The sequence below is a fragment of the Macaca fascicularis genome, chromosome 15, assembly GCF_037993035.2.
Source record: "Macaca fascicularis isolate 582-1 chromosome 15, T2T-MFA8v1.1".
In the NCBI taxonomy this organism is placed as follows: domain Eukaryota; kingdom Metazoa; phylum Chordata; class Mammalia; order Primates; family Cercopithecidae; genus Macaca; species Macaca fascicularis.
The window spans coordinates 83,200,221-83,215,116 of record NC_088389.1 but is presented as its reverse complement, the minus strand read 5'-3'; the positions used below and the strand labels follow the sequence as shown (position 1 = coordinate 83,215,116).

Here is a 14,896-nt window from a genome sequence, read left to right as displayed (position 1 = left end):
TAGCCTGTAGTATATATATAAATATGTATACATATATATATGCATTTTAACCAGAATTTTGTTCTGCTTTCTGCCCTTTCTTTGTTGATTACATTAGGATTGAATGCCTGTGACACAGTTTATGAATGTTACACTAGTTCTCTTAGGTGGTATTGGAAAAAATTATTTTGAGCAGCATGTTGATGTTCCTCTAGCACCCTCTGCTGGATTTGAGAATTAATTCATTGGACTAGAAGATTTAAAAAAATTATTGAGAGGTTTAAATTTAATTACGTCTATCAACAAACTCCTCTTGGAAAGAGTTTGTTTAAAGATTTGAAGATTTTTTGCTGTCCTCACTGAGTAATTGATAGTTTCCGTAATAATAAGCATCTTATAATTTTCTGACATTTCATTTAAAGTGAGAAGCTGTGAAAATAACTACGTGATCTCCAGTTGATTATTTCGACCCCCTGTGTTTTGCTCTAAGCAGGAAAAACAGAACTTCTTGATTTTTGGAGTGAAAACCAGATCATTAATTAACTAATTAATATATATACAAGAAGTGAAAACTTGAATTGTTGATTCATTACAGAATCACTGAATATTCTGCATTTTAACAAAATATATGACTATCATTTTGATAGAGAAACATATATGCTTTTTGGAATCTGAGAAAATATTTTAACATTGTTATCCTGGTTTCTTTTCTCTCTGTGCCCTTTACTTGCTTTTTAAAAAATTTTTATTTCCATAGGTTTTTGGGAAACAAGTGGTGTTTGGTTACATGAGTAAGTTCTTTAGTGGTGGTTTGTGAGTTTTGTTCCTTTACTAGCTTTTAAAATCATTTATTCTCAATCCTATGGGCTATTTCCTTGTGATAGGCTGGACTTTTTTCTGACTTACAGAAACTAAAATGAGTATACTGGGTACTGATAAAACTGACTTCAGTTCTATAAGGGCAAGAACTTTATCCTGTGGAGTGTAAGTTTTTTTAAAGAAAAAATTAGCATTGGGCCCCCTTAGGATAATGCTCATTCTGGTGTGGGCTAAACATAAGAATTTCTCTGCTACAGTATGCATCATGCTTTGTACCTACAACTTCTGGGGGACCCTTGTTCTAGGGATTCAAAGTCAGCATTTAGAAATAACTTTTTTTCCACAATGAGAATCAGAAGCTTAAGTTGGGAGCTGTCCCTTCCGGACATTCAAGTCAGAGATTCTTTATTTTTTAATTAAGATATAGTTCACATATCATAAAACTCACCCTTTAAAAGTATACAATTCAATGCTTTTAATATATTCACTACACTGTGCAACTATTACCACTATCTAATTCCAGAGCATTTTCATCACCCCACTAAGAAACTTCATATTCATTAGCAGTTACTGCCCTTTCTGTCTCTTCTTCTCCCCTATCCTCCTGCAACCACTTAATATACTTTTTGTCTCCGGATTTGCATCTTTTGGACAGTTCTTATAAATGAAATCATACAGGATGTGGTCTTTTGTATTTGACTTCTTTTACTCTTTTATATATGTCTTCAAGGTTAATCCATGGTATCACATTTATTGGTACTTCATTCCGTTTTCTTGCTGGATAATATTCCATTGTATGGATTCACAACATCTTGTTTGTTCATTCATCGGTTGATGGACATTTGGGTGCATTCCACCTTTGGCTATTCTGAAAAATGCTGCTATAAACTTTTGTGCATAATTTTTTGAACCTATTTTCATTTCTCTTGGGTAAATATATGGGACTGGAATTGCTGGGTCATATGGTAACTCTATGTTTAATTTTTTTGAGCAGCTGCCAAGCTGTTTTCCACAGCAGCCAAACCATTTTACGTTCGTATGAGTAATATATGAGGTTTTCAGGTTTTCCAATATTTTTCCAATATTTTCTGTTATTTAAATTATAGCCATCTAGTGGGTGTGAAGGTATCTCTTCGTGTTTTTAATTTTCATTTCCCCAATGACTAATAATGTTGAGCATCATTTCATGTAGTTATTGGTCATTTACATATCTTTTTTAGACAAACATCTAAGTCCTATACTCATATTTTGAGTTGTCTTTTTATCGTATGAGTTCTTTTTTTATTCTGTATAGTAGACCATGCTCAGATATATGATTTGTAAGTATTTTTTCCCATTCTTTAGGTTATCTTTTCATTTTCCTAATAAAGTCCTTTGATACACATAAGTTTTTTGTCTTTTAGTTTTAATTTTATATTGTTACATAAAATGTATACATATTTATGGGGTTCATGTGATATTTTGTTATGTGCATAGAATGAAATTATCAAGTCAGTAGTTAGGCTGTCCATCATCTTGAACATTGATCATTTCTATGTATTGGGAATATTTCAAGATCTCTCTTCCAGCTATTTTGAAATATACAATACATTGTTGTTAACTATAGTCATCCTACTCTGCTATCGAACGTTAGAACTTATTCCTTCTATCTAACTGTATGTTTGTACCCATTAGTCAATCTCTCTGCCCTGCCACCCACACCCCGACACCCTTTCCAGCCTCTGATAACTATCCTAACTATCATTCTACTCTCTACCTCCTTGAGACTAACTTTTAAAATTATATATATATATATATATATATATATGTATTATTTTTTTTTTTTTCTTTGAGACGAAGTCTCAGTCTGTCACCCAGGCTGGAGTGTAGTGGCACGATCTCCACTCACTGCACCTTCTGCCTCCCGGGTTCAAGTGATTCTCCTGCCTCAGCCTCCTGAGTAGCTGGGATTACAGGTGCCTGCCACAGGGCCCAGCTAATTTTTGTATTTTTAGTAGAGACGGGGTTTCACCATGTTGGCCAGGCTGGTCTTGAACTCCTGACCTCAGGTGATCCACCCGCCTTGGCCTCCCAAAGTGCTGGGATTACAGGCGTGAGCCACCGCACCTGGCCTATACTTTTTTTTTTTTATTTAATAGAGATGGGGTCTCACTTTTTTATAGAGATTTTGCTCAGACTGGTCTTGAACTCCTAAGCTCAAGCAATCCTCTCACCTTAACCTTCCAAAGTGCTAGGATTACTTTTTTAGCTCTGACATGTGAGTGAGAACATGTGGTATTTGTCTTTCTGTACCTGGCTTATTTTACTTAACATAATGACCTCTAGTTCCATTCATATTGCTGCACACGACAGGACTTCATTCTTTTTTTATGGCCAACTAGTATTCCATTGTGTGTATATATAACCCACTTTCTTAATTCATTTGTTGATGGATACATAAGTTGATTCCGTATCTTTGCTATTGTGAATAGTGTTGTGATAAGTTTTTAATGTTATTTATTTATTTATTTATTTATGCATGCATGCTTGTGCTTTACTATCTAAGAATCCATTGCCAAATCTAAGGTCATGAAGGTTTTTGGGTTTTTTTTGAGACAGGGTCTTGCTTTGTTGCCCAGGCTGGAGTGCAGTGGCATGATCTCAGCTCACTGAAGTCTCAACCTCCTGGACCCAAGCCTTCCTTTCCACTTTAGCCTCCCAAGTAGCTGGGACCATAAGTGTCCCTCACCACACCTGGCTAATTTTGTTTATTTTTTTGTAGAGGCAAGGTTTCACTGTGTTGCCTACACTATGAAGATTTACCCCTATGTTTTCTTCTAAGAGTTTTATGGTTTTTAGCTCATATATTTAGGTCATTGATCCATTTAGAATTTATTTTTGTATATGATATGAGGTATGGGATCCAAATTTATTCTTTTGCCTATGTATATCCAATTGTCTCAACATTATTTAATGAAAAGAATCTTTTCCATTGAGTAGTCATGGCACCATTGTCAAAAATAAATTGACCACCCAATCATGAGTTTATTTCTGGACTGTCAGTTCCTTTCAGTGGATCTATATGAATCTATATGTCTATCCTTTTGCTGGTACCACATTGTTTTGATTATTGTAGCTTTTTTTTTTTTTTTGAGACAGAGTCTGGCTCTGTCATCCAGGTTGAAGTACAGTGGCTCAGTCTTTGCTTACTGCAACCTTTGCCTCCCAGGCTCAAGCCATTCTCTCACCTTAAGCCTCCCTTGTAGCTGGGATTGTAGGTGGCCAACACCACACTTGGCTAATTTTTGTTTTTTCTTTTTGTTTTGATAGAGACAGGGTTTCACCATGTTGCCCAGGCTGGTCTTGAACTCCTGGGCTCAAGCTGTCTGCCGGCCTCAGCCTCCCAAAATGCTGGAGTTACAGGCATGAGCCACCATGCTCGACTGATCACTGAAGCTTTGTAGTGAGATTTGCATTTATGACATATGTCTTCCATCTTTATTCTTCTTTTTCAAGATTGTCATGTTAACGTTTTGAGAAGTCTTTAGTAAGGAAAATTGTTTGGTTTTAATCTTGTGTTTCTCACATGCTTCTGATGATGAAATTGCTTTTTTATATAATAGCTAACAACATCCTGTGGAACTGGTATTCTGTGGAAACATTTTTTGAGAAGGGTGGGAAAAAAGTGACTATGTGGGGAATATTTTATTTGCCTTATCACGTCAGCAATATAGATAGGAATAGATTGAGTTAAACTCCCCCTTCCCATTTACTTTTTCTGTTTAGTCATGAAATAATTCATTCTAATGTTTTTTTGTTGTTGTCATTGTCAAAATATTAAACTTATAATTTTTTAGACAGGGTCTCATTCCTGTTGCCTGGGTTGGAGTGCAGTGGCACGATGACAGCTCACTGCAGCCTTGACTTCCTGGGCTCAAGAGATCCTCCCACCTCAGCCTCCCAAGTAGGTGGGACTACAGGTGCGCACCACAATGCCTGACTAATTTTTGTATTTTTTTTTGTTTGTAGAGTTGGGGCTTCATCATGTTGCCCAGGCTGGCCTTGGGCTCCTGGGCTCAAGTGATCTGCCCGAGTTGGCCTTCCGAAGTGCAGGGATTACAAGTGTGAGCCACTGTGCCTGGCCTAATTTTGTTAATTGGGTAAATAATGATACCATTGCCATACTTCCCCCTTAACCTTAATAATTTTGCTTTTGTTGTTTAAAAAATGTTTCTCAATATGGAAAATTTCACACATACATGAAAGTAGAAAGAATATTGCAGTGAACCCCCATGTGCCTATCATTTAGCTTCAACAGTTATCAGCTTATGACCAATCTTATTTTATGAACACCAACCCTCACCCCTAACTCCTGGGTTGATTATTTTAAACCGTATCTAGACATTATATAGTTTCATCCCTGAACACTTTAGTATGTATTTTTTAAAAGATAAGGGTTTATTTTATTTATTAATTAAAAAAATTTATTTAGTTAATTTTTTTGTAGACATGGAATCTTTCTCTGTTGCCCAGGCTGGTCTCAAACTCTTGGCCCCAAGCAGTCCTCAGCTTCCCAAAGTGATGGGGGCCACTGTGCCTGGCCCAAAGATAGGGGTTTAAAAAAATACTAATCATTATCACACCTAAAAAAGTAATAATAATTCCTTAGTTACATCAAATATCCAAATGTCCTCATTTACTGGTTTTCAGGGTGTTTTGAGTCTTCAGATAAAACTGAATATTTACTAGTTTCACCTTTCAGCAGAATGCCTGTTATTTTTAAATACTCGAGTAGCGTAAGTTATAAATGTCAGATTTTACTCAAAGTATTATTTTATCCTTTGGATTTAAATTATCTTGAGACCCAAAAGGATCATATTTGGAATTATTGCTTCCTGTAAAAAAAAAAACAAAACTATTTTCTAGTATAATAGCTCATTAAGAAATATTTTTAATAGGTTGTAGAATCTAAATAAAGCAAATAGTTCATTGTAAAAGAATATTTTGTGCATTTCATGTTTGCAAAACACAGAGTGATTATATCCCAAAGCAGGATTATTCCATGACTGTGAAGGCTGTCAGAACTAGGTGCATCTACAAAGGCCTCTAGAGAAGAAGGGATGTTTGTGTTTATGCTCTGCATTATGATAATCATTATGGGAATGATTTGCCCAGAAAGAAGTATAGTCATTTCTTAGTTATTCATAGACTGCTTGATTAGTTTGTGGATTATTCAGTTTTTATTTATACTTCTTTTCATTGTGATCCATTACCATCTTTGTCTGTAAACAAAAAGAAATGGTGGAAGAGAAGGAAAATCAGATTAATCAAGTTGAACATTTAAAAAAACTTGGCTTAGGCTAAATGGTTTAGTTAATATAATAAATACTAATTTATTTTTTTCCCACATTTCATCTAGGAAGGGAAAGCAAATTAGTAATGCCTTTCTCTGTCCCCATTGAACTGCCCCATTGACAGACAGGACTCTAGGCATGACTTTTCTTTGCTACCGTTATCTTGAGCCATGCTGGGTGTTCCCATAGTTCTGTTTTTCTGCCCCCAACAGATTGTTGGTCATGACCAATTCTCTCTTTGGGGCTAGTAATCCGCTACTTCCCAGGGTTGCATTTTCTCAACAGAAATTGTATTCAAAAATAAAGATCTTGACTTCTGCTCTGGCCAGAAACTGACTCTTGCCTGAAAAACTGATAAATTAGACTTCATCATATGGAAATTTTGCTTTGCTTTGCAAGTGATACTGTTAAGAGAATGAAAAGACAGGACGTAGACTGGGAGAAAATATTTGAAAATCATATATCTAACAAAGGACACGTTTTCAGATTGTATAATGAACTTTTTAAAGCTCAGTAATATGAAAATAAACAGCCCAATTAAAAAATGGTGAAAATATTTGAACATATACTTCATCAAAGAAGATACACAGTTGGCAAATAGGTACATGAAAAGATGCTCAGTGTCATTAGTCATTGGGGAAATGCAAATTAAAACTAAAATGAGGTAACTACTACATGCCTATTTGATTGTCTGTAAAACCTCAAGAAACCAAAAACAAAAAATGATCATGCCAAGTGTTGGTGAGGATGTGGAACAAAGGAAAATTTCATATATTGCTGTTAGGAATGTAAGTTGGCACCGTCACTTTGGAAAACAGTGTGGCAGTTTCTTAAAATATTCAATATGGCTGGGTCCGGTGGCTCACGCCTGTAGTCCCAGCACTTTGGGAGGCCGAGGCGGGCGGATCATGAGGTCAGGAGATTAAGACCATCCTGGCTAACACAGTGAAATCCCATCTCTACTAAAAATACAAAAAATTAGCCGGGCGTGGTGGCGGGTGCCTGTAGTCCCAGCTACTCAGCAGGCTGAGGCAGGAGAATGGTGTGAACCTGGGAGGCAGAGCTTGCAGTGAGCCTAGATGGCGCCACTGCACTCCAACCTAGGCGACAGAGTGAGACTTGTCTCAAAAAAAAGAAAAGAAAAAAAAAAATTCAATATGCACCTATCATTTGACCCATTCATTCCATTCTTCATTGTTTACCTCAGAGAAATGAAAGTATGTGTCTTTACAAAGTCTTGCTCGCAAATGCTCATAGTTTTATTTGTAATTGCCTAAACTGGAAACAACTCAAATGTCCATCAGTAGGTGAACAGATAAACCAGTTGTGGTCTATTAACAAAATGGAACAATATTTAACAATGAGAATGAATGAACTGTTGATGCATACAACCACATGGATAGGTGTCAAAATAATTATGTAAGGGGAAAGAAGCCTGGCAATAGAAAGCATAATATATGATTCAGTTTATATACAACTCCAGAAAATACGAACTGCTCTATAGTGACAAAAAGTAGATTCGTGATTACTTGGATATGTGGTGGGGTGGTGAGAGCTGGAGGAAGGCATTACCAAGAGACATAAGGCATCTTTTAAGAGTGATGGAAATGTTTCCTATATTGATTGTGGCAGTGATTTAATGGATGTGTACGTGTTTGTGTGTGTGTATAAAAATTTATCAAAAAGTATATTTTCACTGTGTGTAGCTTATTATATATAAGTTATACCTCAATAAAGTGTAAAGAAAAAAAAGCAAGCTCTGGCACATTCTTCCTAAGTGTGAATTTTACATTGCGTTCTTGCAAAGAAAAAGAAATGAGGCTGCAGGTCCACTAATCTAAAGTGTTAATTATCATTCTGGACTGTAGTGATCCATATCTTCTTTAAATACCAATGTTCATGAATTTAAACTTTTGTTTTCAGGCAACTACTCTTAGAGTGAGGAAATTAGAAGAAAACATTGAAGCAGAAAGAGCAGCGCATTTGGAATCAAAATTTAATTCTGAAATTATTCAGGTAAAATGTAAACAAATATTTTGGCCTGCATTTTCTTAATTTGTGTTACAACAGCTGGGAAAAACAGCACTATGTTCAGAGAACTAAGGTGTGCATTGAGAATGGGTCACATATTATGATGACACTCATTATTGTATATAAGGTTAGCATACAGTTGAGATATACTACCTTAGTGGAGGAGTTGGCACACTACAGCCTACCAGGTCTCACCCACTGTCTGTTCTTGTGAAGTTTTGTCTTGTCCATAGCTGCTTTTGTGCTACAGTGACAGAGTAGAGTAGTAGTGACAGAGAACTTATCTGGCAGTCTACAAAGAAATTTGCAGATTAGAGTGTCCTTTTTCCCAACAGCTGTGGGATGAATTTCTTTTTGAGAACATTGAAAAAACATGCATGTTATTTATTGAGTGCATATCCTATGCATATCACTGTATTAAGAGCTGAAGGTGTAAAGATGAATGAACTCCTTTTGTAACTTACATTTCGTTACCAGAGATACTAAATATCTATCTCCAGATATATAGATGCTTACATAGATGTACAAAATACTGAAATACAATGGGAATATAATAAAGAAAAGGATTAAATCTAGGAGGGGAATTAAATGGAGGCCTCCTAAGGAAACTGTCCTTTTTGCTATGCCTTAGAGAATGAGAAGGAATTTCTAAGAGAAGTGAGAGCAGAACATTTTATTAGGGGTTGGCACACTACTGCCCATGGGCCAAGTCTAACCTGCAGCCTGTTTCTGTAAAGTTTTATTAGAAGATAGCCACGCCCATTTGTTTACATATTGTTTATGGCTGCTTGTCGAGACAGACCTATGGTCCACAAAAACTAAAAAATTTACTCTGTGGCCCTTTACAGAAAATGTTTACTGACCACTGTTCTAAACAACTGCTTGGATAAAGCCACTAAATAAGAATGTACTTGTTTCCTTTTGAGAAATACTTGCATTGTTGACTGGTAGAGCTTTGGGAAAAGTTTGGAGATAATGGTGGAAAGGCATGATGAAGACTAATTTGAAAGTCTTTTTTCATGCTAAGAAACTTAGGCTTATTTTGAAAGCAGTGGAAAGCCACTGCAGCTTTTGGGACACACAGATATGAAATCTAAGTTTAAGAAAATGGCTCTGGTACCATATTGGTGGATAAAGGAAGGGAGTGGAGACAGGAGACTGGTTGAAGAGATGATGAACACCTGAATCAAGGCAATAACCGTAGCAATGGAAAGAAGGGCTCCTGTGTCAGAATAATAATCCGTCAAAGATGTCCACATCTGTCCTTATCCTCAGAACCTGTGAATATGTTACCTTACATGGCAGATAGGACTTTGCAGATGTGATTTATTTGAGGATCTTGAGATGGGAGTTTGTCCCAGTTTATGTAATTGAGACTGATGTAATCATAAGAGTCCTGGCAGGAGGGTCACAGTCAGAGACAGAGATGTGATGACAGAAGCAGAGATCAGAGTAGGCCACGATGAGCCCAGGAATGTGGGTGGCCCCTAGAAATTGGAAAAGGCAAGATAAGATTTCTTCCCTAGAGTCTCCAGAAGGAATGGAGCCTTGCTGACACTGTGACTTTAGCACCAGAAGACCCATTTCAGACTTCTGATAGACTGTAAGATAATACATTTATGTCATTTTAAGTTGCCAGTTTATGGAAATTGGTAATAGCAGTGATTGGAAAGATACAGGGGACAAACTGAGAATGCATGATTTTAGGTAACAAATTTGCATTGTGAGGGGAAGAGCAATAGAAGAGAACACCAAGGTCTGCAATATGTGTGAAAGTAGGCAGATGCAGTTGACTGTCAAACTCTGAAGTCTGAAGAGAGACAATGGTAAGTTTTGAACATGTTGACTTTGAGGAGTAGTTTAGAGGTTCATAGTGCCCTTTGAGGATATGGTCATGCAAAGTCACCTGAACAATGTACATTTACTCTTGTCATTCTGCTTTTTTGTGAACAGTTCCTTTCTTTATATTCTCTGAAGCACCTGCTGGTAGCTTATCTTGGATCAGCCAGTTTCCCAGTGTTAGGAAAGTTAAGGAAATTAGGTAGGAGGAGATTTGTTGGAACTGCTACTTTTTTGATTTTAATATTTAATAGACAATTATGACTTTTTGCTTAAATGTTTTCTCAGCATTTTGATAATATGCTTTAAAATCTAATATGGTATTTTTTATGCTTCTGTTAAAGAGATTAATTTTAATGAAGATTATATACCTATAATAGTATTTTTGTTTGCTTAAATCTAGGAAGGTAGAAAGTATCTTTATGAACTTAGATTCTCAGTATAAACTGTTACGATGTTCTTATTTCATGTTATTTAGCTGGCCAGTACGTTTGAGCACTACTTTGTGAACAAATGTAATAGACTGTATGAAAATAAAATATATACACTTATTTCCAGAAGAAAAAGTAGTTTTAAGCTTATTTGGCTTTAGCAAGTTTGAAAATCATCTCACTTTATTTGTGCTCTTGAATTTCATATCAAGGAGGATGGTGGGATTGCCAAAATCAGTAAATGAAAAGTAGCTTTAAGCAGACAGATTAAAACTAATTTAGACTTAAAAAAGTTATTGCCTTGATTTAGGTGTTTATTATCTCTTCACCCAACCTCCTATCACCACTCCCTTACTTTATTTGCCAGTGTTAGTTACCAGAGTTATTTTTCTAAAACTTAGATTTGATATCTACATCAAAAGCTACTTATATTAAAAGCTACTGCTTTTAATATGTCTAAATTACTTAATTTACATTTTAAAAGACTTAGACTTTTTTCCTATCTTATTTTAATTAATACAATTTATAGTGTTTTACCTTCTTGTTTAAATAACTCCTAATGCAAGATGCAACTATATTTGTAAAGATTTTGATTAAAATTTATGTTTTTACTTTTGTCTTTAATGAAATGTTCTTTTTACCTAAAATTCTCAGATCCTTATATTCGAGCATGTCTGCTAAAGCAAACTTGTATACTTTTCTTTAAGATCAGGTCCCCAGAATGGCATCAATAAGTAATAAGACTGAAGTTTTCTTTTTCTTTTCTTTTCTTTTCTTTTTTTTGTTTCTTTTTATGATTTCAGCTTTTATTTTAGATTCTGGGGGTATATGTGTGGTTTGTTACCTGGATATATTGCCTAATGCTAAGGTTTGGTGCATGATTGATTTTGTCAGCCAGGTATTGAGTATAGTACCCAATCGTTAATGTTTCAACTCTTACCCCCTTCCTGCCCTCTTCCCTCTAGTAGTCCCCAGTGTATATTGCTGTCATCTTTATGTCCACAGTTATCCATTGTTTAGCTTCTACTTATAAGTGAGAATATGCGGTATTTGGTTTTCTGTTCCTGTGTTAATTTGCTTAGGATAAGGGCTTCCAGCTGCATCCATGTTGCAGCACAGGACATGATTTTGTTCTTTTTTTGGGGCTGCATAGTAATCCATAGTGTATATATACCACATTTTCTTTATCCAATCCATCGTTGATTGATGAGCACCTGCGTTGATTCCATGTCTTTGGTATTGTGAATAGTGCTGTGATGAACATAAAAGTGCATGTGTTTTTTTGGTAGAATGATTTATTTTCTTTTGGATATGTACCCAGTAATGGGATTGCTGGGTCAAATGGTAGTTCTAAGTTCTTTGAGAAATCTCCATTTCACTTTCCACAGTGGCGGAACTAATTTACATTCCCACCAACAGTATATAAACATTTCCTTTTCTCAGCAGCCTCATCAGCATCTTAACATGCTGTTTTTTGACTTTTTACTAATAGGCTGAAGTTTTAAATTCATGAAAAAAACATAATTTCAAAGTTAGGTTTTTCATTGTAGTTGTGATATATCCCTGGGAATATATAGTTAATTACTATAAATATGAAAATTATTACCTATTTTTTACTTATATGGTTTAAAATTAATATTTGATATCTCAGTGCTATGACTTAGAAAAAATGAAAAGTTTTTATTTGAATCATAAATCTATAAATATTTACAAATATTTTCAATGAGGTACATCTAAAACCATTCAGTTTCAGAGTAGTTTGATGGAGAGTACTAAGTAGCTGTAACTAATCACCATCTTATAAACTACTGTTGAATATGTATTTGAGATCTGTTATTAAGTTTGTTTGTATACTTTGGCATAAAAATGAGAAAGCAGACTTAAAAGAGCTGACTCAAATTTGTTATTTTGTAGTCTGATTTTCTTTCAATTGATTGGTTTACCATTTGTGATTGAGGGTGCTTATTTTCTAAAAGAAGGTAGCAATGTAGACAAGAAGAAAATATTTCCCAGATTTACTATTTGACTTACAAACATTGAATTTAGACATAATATCAAAGAAAAATAGAATTTAAGGGGTACAATTACAAAATTTAAATCGAGTTGTATCTACCTATCTATTTTACTTCCTTACTTTAGTGTAAGAATAAACATTTCATGCCAGGTGCAGTGGCTCACACCTGTAATCCCAGCACTTCGGGAGGCTGAGGCGGGCGGATCACTTGAGGCCAGGAATTCCAGACCAGTCTGGCCAATGTGGCGAAACCCTGTCTCTGCTAAAAATACAAAAATTAGCTGGGTGTAGTGACGCATGCCTGTAGTCCCAGCTACACTGGAGGCTGAGGCATGAGAATTGCTTGAGCCTGGGAGGTGGAAGTTGCAGTGAGCTGAGATCGTGCCACTGCACTCTAGCCTGGGTGACAGAGTGAGACTCTGTCCCCACCTCCCTCTCCCCCCTGAAAAAAGAATAAACATTTCAATTATTCCAGAAATTTTGGATAATTAGAAAGAATTCTGGTTATTATCATTTTTATGGATTAATGTTGAAACATTTTCATGGCGTCTTACGCTTTGTTTCCTGGTGAGTTTATCTTTCCTAACTCAGGTTGTGTGTTGCCATTCCTATGAGGCTTGCCTCACACAGAGTTCCATAACTTTTCTCTGAATTCAGGACCTTTGTGCATACCTCTGTCACAGGAAGGATATACCATATCATTTTGCAGTCTATGTTCTCCTCAAGCCTATGAGCTCCTCAAGAGCTAAGACTGTGTAGTTTCATGATTATTGTATATATCTTGAGCATTAGGATATTGACTGGCATGTATTAAGTACTTAATAAATATTGGTTAAATAAACATTGCCAGTCAGGCACGGTGGCTCACACCTGTAATCCCAGCACTTTGGGAGGCTGAGGCAGGCAGATCACTGGAGGTCAGGAGTTCGAGACCAGGCTGGCCAACATGATGAAACCCCGTCTCTATTAAAAAAAATACCAAAATTAGCTGGGCGTGGTGGCAGGCACCTATAATCTCAGCTACTCAGGGGGCTGAGTCAGGGGAATCGCTTGAACCTAGGAGGTGGAGGTTGCAGACTGCCGAGATCACACCACTGCACTCCAGCCTGGGGGACACGGCGAGACTCCATCTCAACAACAACAACAACAACAACAAATTGCTTCATTAGATCCTTGTAGCCACCCCGCCAAGTAGATAGTCTAGATGACATTATTATTATTCACTATTTATAGATGAGAAGCCTCAAGTATTTGGAGTTTTAGTAATATGCCCAAAGTCACATTAGTTAATTTTGTAGATCTGGGATTCAGCCCGAGTTTTGTTGGTTTGTTTTATTCTAATATCTGTCATGTTTGGACAGCGTCAAACCCAAGTTTTATGGTTCTAAAACCCATTTTCTGACTAATGTGAAGCGTTTTTTTTCTCTCCCCACCCCTTCTTTAAACTATTTTCTAAAAAACTCTTTTTCTTTTAAACTTTATTTTCTGCAAAGGTAAACTATCCACAGAGTTCAAAAATTAAAACAATATTGGATTGAGAGTTCTTGCTTTCATTCTTGTCCTTCCCATTCCTCTACCTTCCTGCCTGCTTATTTTTATTCTTTTCACTTATTTACCCCAAATGTAGCATACTATATACACTGATGTGGAACCTGCTATTTTCAACATATATCAGCAATACATTGTTCTTGAACACTATGTGGAGAACTACATAATTTTTAATAGTTGTTTTGAAAAAAGAATAAACTTGTCTATTTTACAGCAACATGGATGGAACTGGAGGCCATTATCTTAAGCGAAACAACGCAGACACAGTCAAATACCACATGTTCTCACTTAGAATTGGGAGCTAAATAATGTTTACATATGGACATAGAATGTAGATTAATGGTCACTGGAGACTCAAAAGGGTGGGAGACTGGAAATGGAGTTAAGGGATACTCAATGGGTACAGTGTAAACTATTGGGTGTTGGTTACACTAAAAATCCAGACTTCACCACTATGCAATATATCCATGTAACAAAACTGCACTTTTACACCTTTATTTATTTTTGAGACAGGGTCTTGCTCTGTCACCCAGGCTGGGGTGCAGTGGTGCGATCTTGGCTCACTACAGCCTTGACTTCCCCAGCTCAAGTGATCTGCCTGCCTCTGTCCCCCAAGTAGCTGGCACTACAAGCGCATGACACCACTCCCAGCTAATTTTTGTAATTTTTGTAGACATGGGGTTTTACCATGTTTCCCAAGCTGGTCTCAATCTCTTGAGCTCAAATGATCCGCTCGCCTCAGTCTCCCAGAGGGTTGGGGTTATAGGCATGAGCCACTGTGCTTGGCCTGTAGGCCCTTAAATTTACACACACACACATACACACACACACACGCACGAGTTGTTTTGTAACCTTTTTACAGCTATATATAATTGTTTTGTTGGAATGAACTTGTTTATTCA

At 36.3% G+C, this 14,896-nt stretch overlaps 1 protein-coding gene across 6 annotated transcripts in view; it reads left to right on the top strand.

Moving 5' to 3' along the window:
* Positions 1-14,896, top strand: part of CCDC171 (coiled-coil domain containing 171) — a 383,549-nt gene that overhangs the window by 71,305 nt on the left and 297,348 nt on the right. For all 6 annotated transcript variants that reach the window (XM_074017436.1, XM_005581679.5, XM_045373284.3 and 3 more), the window contains one exon: positions 8,055-8,147. In XM_074017436.1, coding sequence (XP_073873537.1) covers positions 8,055-8,147 — 93 coding nt within the window. The remainder of the gene's footprint in view (positions 1-8,054; positions 8,148-14,896) is intronic.